This window comes from Nematolebias whitei, chromosome 5 (assembly GCF_014905685.2).
Source record: "Nematolebias whitei isolate Nwh7 chromosome 5, NemWhi1, whole genome shotgun sequence".
In the NCBI taxonomy this organism is placed as follows: Eukaryota; Metazoa; Chordata; class Actinopteri; order Cyprinodontiformes; family Rivulidae; genus Nematolebias; species Nematolebias whitei.
In genome coordinates, this window is record NC_056502.1 from 5,943,307 (window position 1) to 5,963,084 (window position 19,778).

Below are 19,778 nucleotides of genomic sequence, written 5' to 3' on the forward strand. Positions count from 1 at the left end.
TAGGATGGACTTGTTGGTGAGAGGACGGACTTGTTAATCATAAGATGGACTTGTTGGTTAAAGGATGGACTTGTTGGTGAGAGGACGGACTTGTTAATCATAAGATGGACTTGTTGGTTATAGGATGGACTTGTTGGTTATAGGACGGACTTGTTGGTGAGAGGACGGACTTGTTAATCATAAGATGGACTTGTTGGTTAAAGGATGGACTTGTTGGTTATAGGATGGACTTGTTGGTCAAGGTCATAAAAAAAATGGACTTTTAAAAAACTTTTTTTTGTGACCGATCAGAAAACACGCCGACTTGCAGTTAGATTACATCTTTTATTTTGGAGCTGGACTTACTGAGTCACTCCAGTTGTTGGGTCATGTGAAGGAACAATTGTTTATTTATTTATTTATTTTTGTTTTTTTTTTTAAAACTCATTCAAGGAACGAGGCTCTGAGGAATAAAGACATTAATATAATTTTGAAAAGAAGATTAACAAGAGTAAACGGCACATTTTATTAAAACTTATACAGCAACACAGTGATCTAAAGCAAGAGCCCGGACAAGCAAAGACCTTACATAACCTTTGACCTTGATTTGTGACCTTGACATTTGAGCAGGGGTGGTGAAAAGATTATGTGACATGTCAACTAGTGATGATGTACAGGTGAATGTTAAATTATCTTGAGCGTATCAGCAGTTATTGGGGGACAAGACGTACAGAACGTATACCGTTGTTAAACATATTGTTAAAGTAAAAACGCATGTGCAGCGGTTTGTGAAAAACAAAGGTCCAAAACTAAAGAGGGAACTCTTAGTTTTTGTTTTTCATTTGCTTCTTGTCTGCAGGCGGAGCGGCCGACCGGATCGCTCGGTTTGCTGCATGAAATTGTAACGTCACTGAGCTGTCGCAGGAAGACGGCGCCTAATGAGAGAAAAAAGACAAACTACTAAACTCGTGTCTTGTTAAGCAGTTAGAAATATGTGAATATGCTAATTAGCCCCGCTTCACCCCCCTGGGCTGTCACTTTAAGGCTAACGAGGCAGGGATAATGTCGGTCAGCGCCGGGGAAGCTGTGATTTTTGAAGCGGCTAAAACAAACACGGAGCTTATTATGTAAACGAGGAGGTTGTAGAACACGAGGCGCGCTCCGTTACGGTGGGTGACGCTCGTTTTGGGCCCCAGGTACCACTTTTCAGCGCAGCTCTTCCCGTTGCACATCTGTCCACTCCGGTTGGGGCCGTTCTGGGGGGGGGGGGGGGGGGGGGTTCCGCCCCGTGACACCCGGCGCAGATTGAATGAGCGGGAGTGGTCATTCGATAATTTAAGAGAAGCAGAGCAGAAAAACTGAAAACACGGAGCAGAAGTGTCACCTTTCACACCGACAGGACGTGTTTGTTACGACGGCTGAACACGAGTCTGTTTTTGTCTCCTCGCCCTCCATGAAAACTGTTACAAAGGTTCAAACCAGCTGTTCTGCAGGAACTTCTTCCTTTCTGCTCAAGTTTTAGTCAGAAAGACCCGCAACGACTCGGTCAAACGATTAAACTCTTTAAATGACCTTGAAATATTCATACATTTATGCTTTTTGTAGTTTTCTTGACATTTTAAAGTGATTTTAAATGTCAGAGCTTTCTCATCTTCATTCAGTTGGCCCTTGACCTCCATTTTGTTGTGATGTAATCAGTTTTCAGCCAATCAGGTGACTCGTCTAATTTGTGGATAAAAACAGGTCAATCTGTTCGGTTTTTTTTTTATCACTTAAAGTTTATGTTAATATCTGTTTCTGAAAACATGCAACTGAGGTCAGGCATTAAATTAAACATGTTTGGATAAAAATAAAAACTAACAAATGATATAAAAAGTTGTTTGTCAAAAACATGTTTTTAATGAGTAAACATAATAAAATAAATGAAAATGTTTTTATCTGTGCTCCATTTGTCAGCCTTTTAATTCATCAGACTTTATAAACGTTTAGTTTTTGTATTTTTTATTTATTCGTTTACTTATTTATGTAATCAATAATTGCATTATTTATATTTGTTTTCTCATTGGCATATGTATTTATTTCATTATTTTATCTTTGTGTTTTGTTTTATTGTTTTTCCCATTCACTCACTCACACAATTCTTTGTTTTTTGTTAATGTCTTAATTTATTCACTCATTTACAAATTTATTTAATGTTCCATTTGTTCAATTATTCATTCACTGTCTTGTTTATATTTTAGCAATTGAATTATTGGTTTATTCATTTATTCCTTTATGTTCACTCATAATGCATCTGATTTATTCACATAATATTTAATTAGTTTTTTTAACTATTCACACATCTAGTTAGTTACGATTTGTTTATTTATTATTTATCGTTTTTAGATTTATTCTTCTTACACTTATTTGTACAGAATTTTTTTAAAGTGTTTTTAAGGCTGTTAGCAGGTTTATGAAGTCTCTTTTTATCCAAAGAAATAAACTCAGCTCTGTTTGAAGTAAGATTTCTGTAGCCGTGACACACACACACACACACACACACACACACACGCACACCTGTCCTCTCTGTGCGAGACCTGTTACCTGGCAGACGACGGGGAACTGAGGCTTCTTGACGTGGTGACCATCGATCCCCAGCGGGAAGACCGCAGCCAGCGCCATCATGCAGCCCACCGCTGTCATGTTGTTCAGGTACGGCTGAGAGTTCTGGATGTAGCTGCAGAACCAAAACACGGTCAGAATCAGAAGATTAGAAGCTGCTTCCTGTCTGCAGGGAGAAATCAGTTGTACTTCTTTGTTTTTAATTCACCACTTGTCTTTTGTCTGTAAATGTGGGGACCCTCCGGGGTTTCCCCTCTCCAGGAACGGGTCTAATTAGTGTCGACAGAAGGCGACATCTTGTCTGTGCGACAGGACCGTCTCAGGTGAAACAAACACTTTTCCAAGGAAAATGTGTTGGAACAAAACGAGCACTCCAGAGCAGGAGAGAGCACCACTTTGCTCATTATTTTGAATTAACACAATCAGCACCGAAGTGATGATTTCTCTGAGTGATCAAGAATTCAATTAGAGCCCGATTCATGAAGTCCAGCTAAATATTTACATCAGCACAGCTCAAACCCATTTAACATCAACGAGGCCGTGATAAAAACATTAATCTATCATGCTGGGATAGTCTCCCACAGCAAAAACAGATACATAATCACATTTATTGTTAGATTTTTACACTTTTGGCTTCACAAACAGAATTTGTTACGGCTACACAACAGGAAAAAATAGTTTTAATGTTTGAGTTTTTTTTTTTTTATGAAACAAGCAAAGATTTGAAACTAAAAACCTGCTGATCAAACTTTACTGCAAACTTTTTAAAAAAGTTGCATTTAGGTTAGTTAGAAAACAAACTTTTGTTCATGTCCAACAAGAATGAACGATACATTTCAAAACTCCAAACTGTTGTAAAGTTGACCAAATTCAATAGTTTCTGACAATCATTTAGTTGTTTTTACTGTAGCCTTTAACTTTTTATAAGACGTACCCCAAGGCTCATGTTTCAGCCCCATTTCATTCTTTATTTTTATTAACAAAATTCGGATGAATTTGTCTACAGGTTCAAAGCACCTTTTTGCCAATGACACCATATTTTATACTTTAAGGCCGAGGAGCTTCAAACTGCCTTTCAGAACCAATTCAAACCTGGCTTTTTTAGGTAATGTCTAATAATATTCACCTAAAATACCAATCTGAAGATTTAAATTACCTCTCGTTTCTTAGAAATTATTTAAGATATTTCTTAACAACAAGCAACATGAATCTATTAATCTGTGCCAGTGTTTTTAATTAATCTTGATTTGTCAGCATTTTAGGATTGTTTAAATTGTTCAAATGTTTGTCCTTTTATTGTGTTTTTGATTTATGCAACTCTTTGACAATGTGTGCTATTCACTTTCTGTTCAAGTCCCTCTTGCAAAAGAAATCTGGAGCTCAGTGGGGTTTTAATCTGGTTAAATAAAGGAAATGTAACAAAATGACCTCAGACACAGCATCTGATATTCATCTGGCCTCTCTGGAACTGATATCTACAGCATGTTCATCATCTAAACATCATACACTTAAATTAGGAGTTCCACAGGGATCTGTTTTCAGACCTAAACTATTTACTCTCTACATGATGCCATCATTATCAGGAGACGCATCCGTTTTCAAACTCCAATTAAACAAGTGGTTTCTGTCTTTAGCCCTCGTCCAGTATCTGCGTTTAAAATCACGTCAAAATGTGTCAGTTATGATTAATGTGTGTTTATTAACAAGCTTTTTGTCCTGTCACTCTTTTGCTATATCAGCATGTCGTTATCTGTTGGCGTAATATCAGAGAAATACTGGAATAATTGCAGGCAATTTTAAATTAAAAAAGTATTTTTGAATCAGGGCGGCACAGTGGCTCAGTTGGAAAAGCTGCCGCCTTTCAGCGAGAAGGTTGACGGATCGAATCCTGGCCGGGGATGTGAGTGAGAGAGTGAATGGTTGTGTCTTTTATCTCTGTGTCCTTGTGATGGACTGGAGACCTGTCCAGGGTGTCCCCCGCTTCTCGCACAGTGATTGCTGGATATGGGCACCAGTGGCCCCCCGTGACCCAAAGAGAGGAAGAAGCGGGTAAAAGATAATGGATGGACGGATGGATGGATGGATGGATGGATGGATGGATGGACGGATGTTTGAATCAAAAAGCAAATCTCTAATGTCTATTTGATATTGTAGCCTTTTTAAGAATTTCAAGTTGTTTTAATTTTTTTACCCTAACTGCATAATTTCTGTATAAAATTCTTAAGTTTTCCATTTCACTTTTTTTATTTGTAAAAGCTGTTCTAAGACAAATATTGCAATTTACCTTTAGCTATAAACTTTTAAATTTCAGCTTAAACGAGCTGGTTTCATGTTATCAATGCGTTTTAAATCCCTGATAATTGTTAGGTTTTATTATCAACATAAAGTTTTTACAACGACATTTAGTCCATCTTAAAACTAAAAGTAAATATTACAAATGTAATCAAATAACATCAGAAAGCAGAGTCTTTACAGCTCCATGTGTTAATTTAATCATAAATCCTCTCAGTTTTATAAAAGTCATATGAATTCTCTCCTCCTGATTTACGACGCTTTCTCTGCAGCTCAGAGGCTCAGGACTTTTTAATCTTTCTTCTTGTTGACCTTCTCCTCTGCAGGATCTGCTGCTTATTTACTGCCGAGCCAAACGCAAACACGCATAAGTAAACAAACACATTTGCTGATGAACAGACCCCTTAATCCGACCTTTTAATTCCTCTAAAATAACCTTTCAATTTGGTGAATTTCTGCTGCCATAATCCTCTGATCACAACTCAGACTTTTGGGTTTTAGTTTGCACCACCTCCCCTCGCAGCTTCAAACGAGGAAAACTGTGATTTTATTTGTATTTTTGACTTTCTTCTTCTTCTGAGTTTCTATTTTTAGGGACAAAATAAGGTAATGTTGAATTTAAGACAACCAACAAATCTCAAACAGGAGCAACAACATCTAAAAGTAAAAGGCACAAGAATAAAGAGCTGGTGGAGCATTTTATAATTCATTGAGTTTTTAACAGCTCAGTAACTGGACTGGGTTTAAAAAGAGTGATCTCTCCGAAGTAAAGGAGGTTCACAGGAATAACTTTGTTAAACATAAAATTAATTTCAAAATGCTGCGATTTTGTCTTTATTTGTCACTTTAATAAGTTCCAAATCTCATAAACCTTCTGTTAGACTTAAAACAAAAATGTACAAAACAAGCTGGTTTATTGTATTTTTACCTTTTCCTCTGCTTTCTCTGAATTTTATTGTCCGGCTGTTTGTTATTTGGTTGAGTCCGGTTGTTTTAAATGTGTTTTATAAATACAGTTTGTCACGACATCAGTGCGGACCAGTACAGTTCAACAGTTAAAACCTCACAGCTGACGTCAGAAGAGTTTATTTTATTGTCGTTCTGTCCTCCGAGACATAAAGAAAACATCAAATCATCATTTCAAATTGTATTTTTTACTATTCTTGGTGTAAAACTCCATTTATTAAATGCTTAGTTATGATGCTGTCTATATTTTACTTTGATTTGTTTGTGATGAAATCAGCTGATTGAGGTATAACTTTAAGGTGAATTTTGTGTCCATCTAGCTGATTTGGTTTTGTGAAAATCCAGCAGACGGGAGCTCAGAGGGCGAATCTGTTTTCCAACATTAACTGAGCTTCAGGTGTGAAATCACATGAAGGTCAAACGCTCAACGAACTTCACCAAACCTCCCGGGACATCCGGAGGTCAGACGTTTCCGCCTCACGAGGCCGTTTTTCTGCTCTTTACGCCAATCGATTGTGTTTTTACCCTTCAACAAGCCGAAAGTTGCTTGTAAAGCAGCTGACTGAATAAATTAGGTTTGATCTGACTCATTCTGTTTTGGCAGTTTGGTGCCGCCCTGGGTGAAACTGAAACGTGATCAAAGCTGGACGAGGGCCCGACGCCAGCCGGAGATCCCCAGAGGGGCGAGACTCGCCAACTCTTCGCGAGGCTCTGATAAACGCATGGACTTCAGGGACTTAAAGTCCCTTTGACCCCAGTCAAACGTGAAAACACCTCCTTAAAAAGACATCAGAGATTCACTCGCTTGGCTCCTGCGAAGCAGATTAACTTTGGTTCATAAGACTAAAGAAAAGGAAAATCTATTTGCATTTGGTTTTGGGCAAAGATTAAGCTGCAACAATAAAATCGAACTTGGTTCTTTAAAAATGCATCTCAGCAGCATAATTTATCATAACTTTAAAAAGGAGCAGGTTATTTTTACTCCGTCTCACGTCTGACAGAAAAAGGCTGATGTGCGCTCCGAGTGTGAACGATGTGAACAATCGACAGCAGCCACAGGTTTTCACAAGATGTCATATGCGCTTTCGTTCTCCGCCTCGACTTTCAAAACTTTACTTTCAAAGTTTCAGATTTAGGTTGAAGGTCATCTGTCCTTGGAGCGATTGGGAAAAGGATCAGAACCTCCAATTCTGAGGCCATGGTCCTCAGTCAGAGGGTGGACTGTCCTCTCCGGGGCAAGGGTGAGGTTCTGCCTCAAGTGGAGGAGTTCAAGTATCTCAAGGTTTTGGTTTCAGTGAGGGAAGAATGGAGTAGGAGATCAATAGATGGATCAGTGCAGCTTCTACTGTATTGTGGACTCTGTTCTGGTCTGTTGTGGTGAAAAGGGAGCTGAGCTGTAAGGCTACGTTCCTACCCTCACCGATGGCCACGAACTCTGGGCAGTGACCAAAAGAATGAGATCACAGATACAAGCGGGTGAAATGAGTTTCCTCCACAGGGTAGCTGGACTCCCCCTTAGAAAGTTCAGTTCTCCAGGAGAGACTGGAATAGAGCCGCTGCTCCTCCACATCCAGAGGAGCCAGATGAGTTGGTGCAGACATCTGGTAATGAGGGGCCCTGGACACATCCAGGTGTTCTGGACATGTCCAACTGGGAGGAGACCCAGAGGAGGACCAGGACATAATGAAGAGACTATGTCTCTCGGCTGGTCTGGGAACACCTCGGTGTCCTCCTAGAAGAGCTGGAAGGGATGTCTGGAGCTCCCTGATCCAGTTGCTTCTCCAGAGACCTGACTCCAGAACAAGACGGACGGACGGACGAGTCAATGGATGAAAGGATGGATGAACAGATAAATGGATGGGTGGATGAACGGATGGAAATGAAAACAAACTGTTGCAGCTCTCTAAATAAATATTTTCATTTTAAAGAATAAGAAGCATTTATGGACTCACCGCACGTTTCCATTGTAGATGTTGAAGGTCAGGCAGACGATGCCAAGCAGGATGCCGAGTCCGGCAAACACAGAGACGGCTGCAAACAGCTTCTGGGACAGGTACCGGTACTCGTCAATGACCACGGTCCGATCGGCCGGAGGCTTGTTGTCTGAACAGAGACAAGACCGAACGAGGAGCGAGGCACGATCAATCCAACAGGACTTGAACACGCGCTTTTATTTTTCTTGGATTCATAATGATCAGGTAGATCCTGGAAGTCCAGTTAGAAACAAACATATTCACACACGAAAATATAAAAGCTGTAAAATATTCTGTACTCGTTTCAAAATGATGTTTGCTTCAGGACAGTTTGTATTAAAGAGGGGAGAGCTTTAAGAACATTTGTTTTTCAGCTCATTTTAAATTCATGCACAGAAAAAAACAACAACAACAAAACGCTGGAAGAGCACCTGGGGACATTTAAATAAATTTAGTAGTAATGCTGAATTTGCTGATAACAACAGAATAAAATGACACAAATTAATGAGACCATTTCTCAAAACAACATCATGGGAATAAAGAAGAGTACTTTTTGTGTTTGAGTGCAGAAAGGACCATCAAACTAAATCAAATCAAATCAAATCAGGCCAGGAGATCATTTAAACCACATCATTTTCATTTTGGCTGCAAACTGAAGGTTTTTATTTTATTAAAAGCTGATCATTCCTTGAAGAAATGCATGTTGCCCACTGTCTTTCATACCTGTAGGATTTCAGTGTTCTCCATCACCATACAGCCTCCGAGTGGCAGGGCAGAGCCATACCCCCACAGCTGATCCTGATCCTGGCTGACGAGTTACTGGTGCACGTAAGGACTTTTGGATTAGTTCCTCTCTGCTGGAACAATATGCTACCAACTGTCCTGACTTCATGGTTCTTCCTTGTGGACATCCAGTCTCCTTGTACCTGCTAAGCAGAACTCGTGCGTGGAACTTTCTCCTGGACCTCACCAGTCTGCTCGTTGTCAGCCAACAACCTCTCTGGATCAGTCTATGAGATCTGGCCTGTTACTCTGACTCATTCTACTCATCTTTCTCACCAAGTGCTGCCATCCATCTGGGAACCTTCACCCTCCTCTCCAGGCCTGCCAAACAAATGGGATAAAATTCTACCTAAACCCTTTGGACACTAAATAAAGTCACTTACCTTTACTTGAATGTGTCAATCGAGGGAATGACGGAGACATCGGTCCATACTGCTCTGGGTGCTAAAATAAATTAATCATGAAAGAACGTTCCAGCCAAGTCAACTCCCAGACTAAGACTGGCAGTAAGCAGATTCACCATTCAATTACATTACAAAATAAACGTATTGATAGAAATGAAAACACTCTCCAGAATCTTTCCATCAAAGCTAATATGGAGGAGCTAAAATGTATAATGTACTCTATCTGTTCTCTTGCCAACTACTAAACTCACCGTGTCACCACTCAACCTGAATCAGCTCCTGAACTCAACACATCTCCTGCTGCCTCCCTGGAGCCAGACATCTGACCTTCAGAGATTTTTAAGGTAATCCAGATCACTGTGGAGGATTTATTCTTCAATGCAATTTATTTTTTAATCGAGCTCCCGTGACCTACTCTTCTGACTCGGCCCGTATTACTTACATACTGGTAGTACCTGGCAACAGCCAATGCAAACATGTTCCTGTTTTTAGTTTTCTAAATCGCCTTGTGATCTGTTTTTTGCTGCCATTCCTCTTGATTGTCCTTTTGGTTGTTATTTTGTTTCGATTTGGGAAAAAAAAAAAGAAACTTAAAATTTGTATGCCTATTTTATGACTATCTTTTGTTGTCATTGTTATCCATTGCTGTTATCACTCTTTGTTAAGGAATCAGGTCTCTCTTGTAAATGAGTCCTCGAGGCTAACCTGTCTAAATAAAGGTTGAATGAATCAGTTCTCTTAAAGGTGAGGTACTTCATTGGATCCATGCTTATCTCTCCTCTCATCTTATTGAGAGTTTAACTTTACAAGCCTTTATAAAGGACTTTCTCCACATGTTCGGTTACTCACTCCAAGAGGAAGCAGCAAAGAAGTTGTCACTCCACCAAGGGAGGATGTCCATATCAGAATTCTCCATCTGCTTCTGGATTGTCACGGAAGAGTCCGGCTGGCGAGAAAAAGCATTGAAAAGTGCGTTTGTCAATTCTTACAATGATCAGATAAAGGGTCAGTTGGCCACCCAAGATGTACCAGAAGACCTGGATGGATGAAGAATTAATCTTGCCATCTGGACTTGAACACCGCCTTCAAAAACGACACAAGGAAAAGAACTACAAGTGCTGTGACTACCCTGTTCAGACATTTTTGGAACAAGCCAACCCAGACCCGCCAAAACCTTTAGTTGAGGCAGAGCTCGAATTGATGCAAACTGACTGCACTAAATCAACACCGGAGGAGAGACCGCATCAAATAAGCAACAAAGAATGCATCTACTCCAGTAAAAAGGTCACTTTATTGCCTCATGCCCTGCCCATTTAAAATTATATTACCATCAGTAGTCCAAGAGATATTGGTGGGCAACTCCTCAGTCTCTCCTTGTTTTCATCTCGTTTTACCTACTACAGTTTGTGTTACTGTGATGAACCGCCGCATGTTAGCTCTGGAAGATTCAGGTGCCAAGCCAAACTTGATCTGTAAAAACCCAATGGATCAACTGCAAATACCAGTTCAAGGCCTAACTCAACCTGTCACTGTTGATGTTCTTTCTGGTCAGGCCAGTGAGACCGTCATCTCTTCCATCCCCTTCATGACTCACGTTTTCCATTTTGTGATCTCCGGGAACCGTCATGAAAAGGGTGAGGTTTTTTTCGTGTTTGACTCCCCTACTTCTCATTTTATTTTGGGCTACACCTGACTAAAGAGACAATCAGGTAATGAGTTGGGAAGAAACTTGAACAGAGAATTGGAGTAAAACATGTTTTTTGAAAAATGTTTAAGACCAGCTGTTACATCATCAGTCAAGATCCCAGAAAATCCTGAAAAGACTTATGTTACTAAGATTTCTCCTGGTTATCACAGTTTGGCTCCAGTACTCAATAAACAGAAGGCTCTCTCACTACCACCTCATAGGCCTTACGACTGCGCCAGTGATCGCCTTCCGGGCGCCCCTTTGCCTCTTAGCTAATTATACAATCGGTTGGGTCCTGAGAAAGAGACAATGAACTATAATGCTACTAGCATCAGGAATCATTTGGCCCTCTACGTCTCCCGTGGGGGATGAATTCTTCTTTGTGGTTAAGAAAGACAAGACCTTAAGGCCGTGTATCACAGAGAACTGAATCAGATGGCAATAAAGAACAAGCATCCCTTACCACTTATTGACTCTATTTACAAACAGCTCCACAATGCCACTATCTTCACCAAAATGGATCTTCAAAAACACCCCTGGGACATTTTGAATATCTGAATATGTGTTTTGGCATGACAAATGCCCCCAATGTCATACAGGCTTAGGTCAATGATACTTTCCGTGATTTCTTGAACATTTGTGTGTTCATTTACCTCAATGATATACTCATTTACTTGAAAGATCCTCAGCAACACAATTCATTTTTTATTAGTCTCTCCGTGAGAAATGTTTTGGATCGCCTACAGCTGATTCTTGAAAGGGGGGTACTGTAGGGTTCCAGTGTCCTCTCACTTCCTTACACCCACTGAGTGGCAGCGTGGAGCCATATCACCACAGCTGATCCAGATCCTGGCTGATGAGCTACTGGTGTACTTAAGGACTTTTGGATTAGTTCCTCTCTGCTGGAACAATATGTCACCAACTGTCCTGACTCCGTGTTTCCTCCTCATGGCCATCCCGTCTCCTTGTGTCTGCTAAGCAGAACCCCTTTCTGGAACCTTCTCCTGGACCTTCTCCAGTCAGCCAACAAACAACCTCTCTGGACCAGTCTATGGGTTCCATCCTGCCACTCTCCAACTCTTTCTACTCACCTTTCTCACCAAGTGCTGCCATCCACCTGGGATCCTTCACCTTTCTCTCCAGGCATGCTAAACAAATAGGATAAATTCCTACCTAAACCCTTTTGACACTGTAACAAGAATCACGTGCCTTCTACTTCACTGTGTTTTCTCTGTCAGTCCACACTACTCTGTGTACTAAAATAAATTAATCATAATAAGGCCAGAGTTGTAAACTAAGATCAGCTTATCTTGAACAAGATAACATCATACAGCACACGAGTTTTTCATGTTTCATGGGCAGGACAAAAGAAAGTTTAGGTACATAGAGAGTATACCATAATGCGTCCGGAAAAAAGGGGAAATAAAACCCTCAAGACAACTTTGTATTTTGTTAAAATAGATTGCTGATTTTCTCATTGGACTCCTGTGACATTAGCAAAGTTATTATTTAAATGACATTCGCATTTTGTTATGTTTGATTTGAATTTATTAACAAGAAAGACTAAAACGGAGAAAAAAAATTAAGTGAAATTTAGTTGAACTGAATCTGGGTGATGTTGATCCCTTTTCAAGTAAGGAAACAGATTAAAATGTCTCAAGTTGTTTTAAAAAGCAAAACTGAATTTATATAGGACTGATTAATTAAGCAAATCATAAAATCCCTCTAAGTCTCTGCTTAGAGTTTCTGAAACGACTTGAACCTAAGAGTATAAGTAGCTGAAATTTTAGATCTACATTTTTCTTTTCTTTTTGTTAAAATGATCAGATTTCACAGTTTTCTACACAGGGACGAAGGCTGGTTTTGCCCTCGGAGATGCTGCTGACTCCATGTGTGGAACTTTTTTCAAGTGGAAACCTTAAAAAAAATAAAAAAAATACATACTGCCTGTGGGATTTCAGGGTTAAAGAAACGTGTGTGTTTATTAACTACCAAATTATTCATGCTTGTGTAGCTTTACAGCAGAGAGGAGGGTTCAAAGATGGGCAGATGGACAGGGAGTCTTCCTCCTGTCACAAGCAGTGTGTCTGACTGTCTGCCTGAACATTTTATGTTCATATGCAAATGTGGACTAAATAAATCCCACACGTATGTGGATCCAGACTCTGAGCATGAGTGAACAGGTTCAAGAGGGTACCCATGAGTGCTGCGGAGCGTTTGAGCGTGCACCGAGAGCAACTCCAGTTCATATTTTTTATTTTAGAATTATTTTTTTGTGAGTTTGTGTGCATGTCAGAGGGGAAGCAGAGCAGAAGTGTCAGTGTGGCTTGAAGCTGATGTGTCAGATGTCAGAGGGAAGCGTCGGAGTTGGCCCTGCGGGGCGTCAAGGCGCCTGTTGCGCTCTGTTTAGATGCTTGTCACTTCCATCACGCAGAGAGTGCGTTGCTGGTGGCATCAGACGGAGATTACTTTTTAAAGAACACATAAGACAAACTCTGTTACCTCACACATGTTGCACTACCTTAAGGATGGTTGTGTTATTGTTACAGTAACTAAAACAGCTAGAAACTCTAGAAACTTAAAGGTCGTTTATGGTTTTGAAGAACAGGTCACTTTATGGTCGACAAAAACGCTAACTTGGATATTCCTCCTTGAATTGCCACCTTATCGTAGTGGAGGAGTTTGTGCGCCTGAATGATCCTAGGAGCTATGATGTCAGGGGAAATTGTAATTGTCCCTGGTAGGGTCTCCCAAGGCAGATTGGTCCTAGGTAACAGGCCAGACAAAGAGCGATTCTAAAGACTCATATGGACAAAAAAACAGCAAGGAGCTCAGTGCCCCTTGCCCGGAAAAGGGTTATTGAAGCCCCACCCTGGAGCCAGGCCTGGGGGGTGGCTAATAGACAAGTGCCTGGTGACTGGTTCTCTACCCATGTGGCCCGGTCAGGCTCAGCCCAAACAAGCAACGTGGGTTTCCCTTAATGTAGGCCCACCACATGCAGGAGGGGCCATACAAGTTGGGTGCATGATTCCATAGGCAGTGGCCTTTGACAGGGTCCTTGGAGCTCTGACCCTGGCTTACCAAAGCTGGCTCTTGGGTCTTGGAAAGTTACCTCTTGGGCGGGGATGGAGCCTGAGCTTGTGCATGAGGTTGAGAGGCACTGACTAGATACAGTTGTGATCACCTTGACGCACAGCATGGGCACTGGAACAAATCTCCTTGAGAGGGGCTGGACCTTAATACACTCTGGAGTTGCCCATGGTGAGAGGCACCAAGCTGGTGCAAGTCTACTCTTAGCCCCCCGACTTGGTGCCTGTGTGTTGGAGTTTTCCAAGGTGGATGAGAGGGTGGCTTCCCTGTGCCTTTGGGTGGGGGGATGGGCTCCGACTGTTGTTTGTGCCTTTGCATCAAATGGCAGTTCAGAGTATCCGGCCTTCTTGGAGTAGTTAGCAGGGGTGCTGGAAGGTGCGCCAGCTGGGGACTCCTTTGTTCTGCTGGGGGGCTTCAATGCCCACGTGGGTAACGACAGTGTGACCTGGAGGGGCATGATTGGGAGGAACAGCCTCTCTGATCTGAACTTGAGCGATGTTCTGTTGTTGGACTTCTGTGCTAGTCATAGTTTGTCCATCAGAAACACCAAGTTCAAACATAAGTCTATGTCTCTCGGTTGGCCTGGTAACACCTTGGGGTCCTCCCAGAAGAGCAGGAGGAGGTGGCTGTGGAACAAGATGTCTGGGCCTCCCTGCTCAAGCTGCTTCCCCCACGACCCGACTTTGGAACAAATGGAAGATAATGAATGGATGGATGGATTTTATTTGCTTTTTTAGTTACTTTTATGCTAATTTCATATTTTTTCCTGCTCATTTAAACTTTTTTGTTCTTTTCAGTTTTTTTTTTTTTGCTAATTTCCACATTTTGTGCTTCTTTCGAATAATTACAGATGTTTAAGCTCTTTTCAGCCTCTCTCTGCCTATTTCAGCTATTTTAGTTTTTTCAGCTACCGTTTTACTAATTTCAGCATTTTTTGCATTCTATTCAGCATCTCTCTGCCTATTTCAGCTTTAGGTGCAAATTTCTGCTGTTTTTCTTTTGCTTTCAGCTTTTATTTTCCTGCTTTCAGCAAATATCAGCTGTTCAAATTCAGCTCTTATGAACCTTTCCAGCAGCTTTCAGCCTAAGTTCAGTATTAATCATTCACACTGCGTTTTCACAGAAATGACGTTAGATTTTGTTTTGATTGTTTGAGCTAATCAGTCCAAATGTTTATTGCACGCCTTCGTCTGTTATTTTTTACAGAACTTTGGACCGTCAGTCATCCAGAACCCTGAGGGAACTCCGGTCGACGTGTCTGCGGCGCACCGACAGTTTTATCTCTGCTCTTTGAGTTCCTCCCAGCAGAACACGACCCGATCAGACTTTCAAACAAACATCACGGCCTCTGACTGACAAGAGGAAAATATTAAAAGCTCTTGAATTCCTTATGGGGTTCTTGACAACTTTCTGAGAATTGTGAAGCCTTGCTGTCATCCAAAACCCCTCTGGATCAGGAGGAGACAGGCCGTTTTGGTCCAGGATAACAAATAAACAACAAACTGATGGCGTAAAACCCAAAATGGCACTGTAAAGATTAGAGCTGCTCCGTGTTTAATCAGACATTTGGGTCAGGATAAAGGTTTTAATTCAAGGGATCGTTTAACACCTAGTGGCCGAAACGCTCACCTGACACAGGTGAATGTTTCTTTAAATCAGAGCTCAGGAATAATGGGGACAGAATAAAGGCTGAGGTTCTGCCTGCAGGCCCGGTCCACGATGAGCTCCGGTAACTGACAGCCCAGAAATGTGAAACGACGCGGCTCATCGGACCTTGGTGACAACTGGAATCTACCTCAGCTAAACGCCGGACTAGCTCTCGGCTCATCTGGTCACCAGAACACAGGACGTGGCAGCCCAGAAGATGATTCTGAAGGGTCAGCTGGTGTTTGGACCCGACTCTAAAATTAGATTGAGTAGCTCTGTTGACGTGTGATAAATCTAGACCGGAACCCAGACCTGGACCCAGGACAGAACCCAGAACTGGACCCAGAACTACAGTAGTCCCTCACTACTCCGCAGTTTGTTTATCGCTCCATCACGGTTTTTCAAAGTAAGATTGGACATGACCCACAACTGGCTGATTGATGGATGAGCCACACGATCGGCATGGGTGTTTTATTTAAAAATAATTATTTTAAATTATTTAGCACCTCCTGCACCTTTGTGCAGCCCATACTGCAGGATAAGCTTCCTGCTGCAGCTGATCAGCTGCAGAGCGGAGAAGTGGGCGTGGCCAAGAGCGCTTGCAGGTGGCAAAGAGAAGCCGAGGCAGGGAGCTGAAATCATGACATTCTGTGCCCTTTTAGAGCATTTAGAGTTTAGAAACATTAGAATATTGCAAGAGTGTGGGAAGTGTTTAAAATATCTTCATATACACATTTAAAATATATATATATACTAAAATAAACTACTACTTATACTACTATTCCTACTTCACGGTTTTTCATATTGCGGGGCTTCAGGGTACGGATCCACTACGATAAATGAGGGACTACTACTACAAACAAACCAGTCAAACCAGGACCAGAACCTTCCTGCTGTGAAGTGACTGAGCTAAGGAGCATTTTTAAATACAAACCTTCTTCTGCCTGTGCTTGTTTGTAGCTAAATATCTCATGAACGTCGTCACAAGTCAGATTAGTAGTTTCTTAACGGTCCTAAAAATCAAAAGAGAGGTGATGGACATGCTGATTGGTTCAAAAGTAGAACAGCTTAGCTCACTGTGAATTAGCTACAACTAGCATAACGATGGCTTCTAGCTTTTAGCTAACCATAGCCTGCATTAAACTAGTGTTTAGCTACATTTAGATTTTTGTTAGCATTGCTTTCCTATTAGCTTTTTTCAAATGTTTTGTTACGAATAGTTTTTAGCTACCTTTTTGTTACATTTAGAGTTTAACTTACACTTTTTGCTAGTGTTTTGCCATTTTTAGCTTTTAGTTAAAAGCAGCTTTTAGCATATTTTTGTTTTGTTTATTTATGTATTCGCTTGTATTTTTACTTTTTGTTAGCATTTAATTGATTTTTCTTTTGTGTTTGGCTCCTTTTAACATTTTTGCTAGTGTGCTAACAAATTAGCATAACTGACACAGATTAGAAAAAAATCTTTAGCTAATTTTTTTTTGCTAAAATGCAGCGAGGATGTTGTGAGTTAATTACTAAATTTAACAAACTGTTAACAAAAGCTAAAATTATCTAAATACTAGCTAAAACTAAGATAAGTACAATGAAGTAGATTTCAAACAAGTGTTTCAAAGATTTGCAGAAAACAAAAAAATGCACAAATTTATTAAATTTAAAGTTTATAAAAGTACAAATGTAAACAAACAATAACAAAAAAATGCCCTATCTGTAATGTTGTGAACGAACTGAATGTTTTGATGCCTGAACAGCTGAAAGAGCTGAAAGTTTGCTGAAATATAATCTAGAAAACATAAGAAGAAACTAAAAACAGGTTGTAAACATGTTTGTTTTCACTTAATGGGTTTACAATTAAAATATAATTTGTATTAATAACATTCCTACAACGGTAGCTTTAATTTAAATTTTGTCCCATCATGTTGTAGTTTGATCCAACGTGATCAAATTTAAAACCCATTTTTCTGTCTTTCGCATAAAATAGAAATTAAATAACGTTCACATTTTTTCATTAAAGGTCATTTTTGTGGCAGACTGTGTAAACAGGAAGCATCCGTGTTTGTCTGAGTGCGTCAACAGAAGCGTCCGCTCGGCGTTCAAACCCTCCTCCGTCCTTGATGAAAGAATCGGGACAGGGTGTTGCCATGGAGACCCCGGCTCGGTAACAGTTGCCACAGCGATGTGGAGAAAAGCCGAGCTGAAGTGGTTGTTAGGGAGACGGAGCCGAGAGCGGAGTGGAGGGAGGGGGGATGATGGAGGGTTTAACTACGTTGAATAAATGCATATCGCCCGCAGAGTTAAACCCTGAAAATATTCAGCCTTCAGAGCATGTGCTGATGACGACTCTCAGCTACTACCACACCAAACTTTAGCTTATAATCAGCCAATCTGATGGAGTTACAGCCATTTATGCGTTGGGTAATGTGAGTTAGCTGTGGCAGCCATCTTGAACTGGGCTGACTTCAAATGGTAAACAGTCTGAAACGTACATCCAGCCATTAATTCCTGATCCCTGATCCTGATTCCTGGTCTCATTGAAATCCGACCAGTGATTGATGAGATATTTTGCTAACAGACAACAAATCAAAGTAAAAGTCTAAACTGACACCCCTGCCCCCACTGACACTGACCTGGAATCTAAACTTCTTCAGAACCCAGTCAGGCGGCTGTTTGGTTCTCTAACGAGTTTAAAATAAACAGAACCAGAACCGAGCCCGCGGACCGGCGGGGCGTGAAGGATTGATCAGTGACACAGTTGGTCCAGACACAACTGTGTCACGTCTCCGGGGAGAGTCCGGTCCAGTAAACAACCACAACATGGTTCGCTCTCGTTTGAGGCAAATCGACACCAACAGGTTTTCACGGCCAACCAGAACCCAGGCAGCAGAGGTTCTGCTCCGGGTGGACCGGGTTTGGGCCCGAACAGATAAAAACCCTTCAGGTTGAAATACTCGGAGAGATTTACTCGAGTTTGGGATTAAAAAATCTCAGTTTTCACACCGAGGTTTTAGTTTTTAATTTACACATGTTAATTTTCTTTTTTTTGCATAAATTGTGTAACTTTATAGCTGTTCATACATCAAAACCTTCAGCTCATGCAGGAGATAGATGCTGTGGCTTTGTTAGTTTTGTACATTTTATATTTTCTTATAATATTAAATTTTATTTATGACATTTTCTTCACAGAAATAAATTCAGAACCCTTCAGAAACTTTGCTCTCTTTGAAATCTGCTTCGGCTGCTGCTGCTACTTTTACCTTTTAGCTAGACTTTTTGTACTTTCAGCTAGTCTTTTAATACCGATACCTTTTTGCTACATCAAGCTGTTAGCTAACCATTGCCTGCTTTAAACTTGTGTTTGCTATGTTTAGCTTTTTGTTATAATTTTTATACTTTTAGCTTTTATCAAATATTTTGATACTATTAGCGTTTAGCTACCATTTTGCTACATTTAGGCTTAAGCTTGCCTTCTAATTCACCCTTTCTTCTAGTGATTTGCCATTTTTAATTTTAAGCTAAAATCACTTTTAGCAATTTTCTGCTTTTAGCTAGCACACTCCTTTTAAACTGTTTGCTAATGTTCTCCTTCTTTTAGCTTTTAGCTACTGTTTTACTCATTCTAGCTTTCAGCTAGTGTTTTGCTCTTTTTCGCTAATGGTTGGCTCATTTTAGCTTTGTGCAAGTGTTTTTCTATTTTTTATCTAGTGTTCTGCTCCTTTTAGCTCATGCTCCACTTGTTTCGGCTGGAACAGGTCAGTTCCAGCCCCTTCAGCAGATCTCAGTAAACTCCTTCAGCATTTATTCAGTTTTTAGCTGAAAATATAATTTCTGTGGTTTGTTTTAATTCTGAACACAGAGGACTCTAAGCTGCAGCTGCACTCATAAAACAGACATTTTTGTTCGTTACGGTTCTTTAAAACCCGTCTGGGTCCAAACTGAAGCGTTTATTTCCTCTTTTTCTGATTCTCTTTGAAGGCTGCAGGAAGTACAGGAATAAAAACGAGCAGTTGATCTAGAACTTCATGAGCCGAGGGACGAATTTACTCAAATCTTTTCTAAAATCTTGATTCGTCCACCGAGAAAATTCATGCGAGGAATCACTTCCACTTCCAAGAAAGTCTGGCCTCAAATGGTGCCGATAAAAGCCCATCATCCGAACCGGTGACTGCGCTTAACAACACAAACGTACCGCTGGAACTCCGGTCCGGTCCCATAAACTACCAGTTGGACCAGAACGGATGTTTGGGTTTCCTGCTTCTTTTGGAAAAAAATCCCCTCTCTCAAACGTCGAGATTATCACCTGGATTAGAGTCTTGTTTGACAGAAGCAATCCAACAAACGCTTCTTTCAGTTCAGAACTTT

At 40.7% G+C, this 19,778-nt stretch overlaps 1 protein-coding gene across 1 annotated transcript in view; it reads right to left on the minus strand.

Moving 5' to 3' along the window:
• The window catches only part of gabbr1a (gamma-aminobutyric acid (GABA) B receptor, 1a), a 109,134-nt gene that overhangs the window by 20,645 nt on the left and 68,711 nt on the right, over window positions 1-19,778 (minus strand). The window contains exons 16-17 of the mRNA XM_037676099.1: window positions 7,791-7,941; window positions 2,563-2,695 (exon numbers count right to left, since the gene is read on the minus strand). Of these exons, the coding sequence (XP_037532027.1) occupies window positions 2,563-2,695; window positions 7,791-7,941 (284 nt within the window). The remainder of the gene's footprint in view (window positions 1-2,562; window positions 2,696-7,790; window positions 7,942-19,778) is intronic.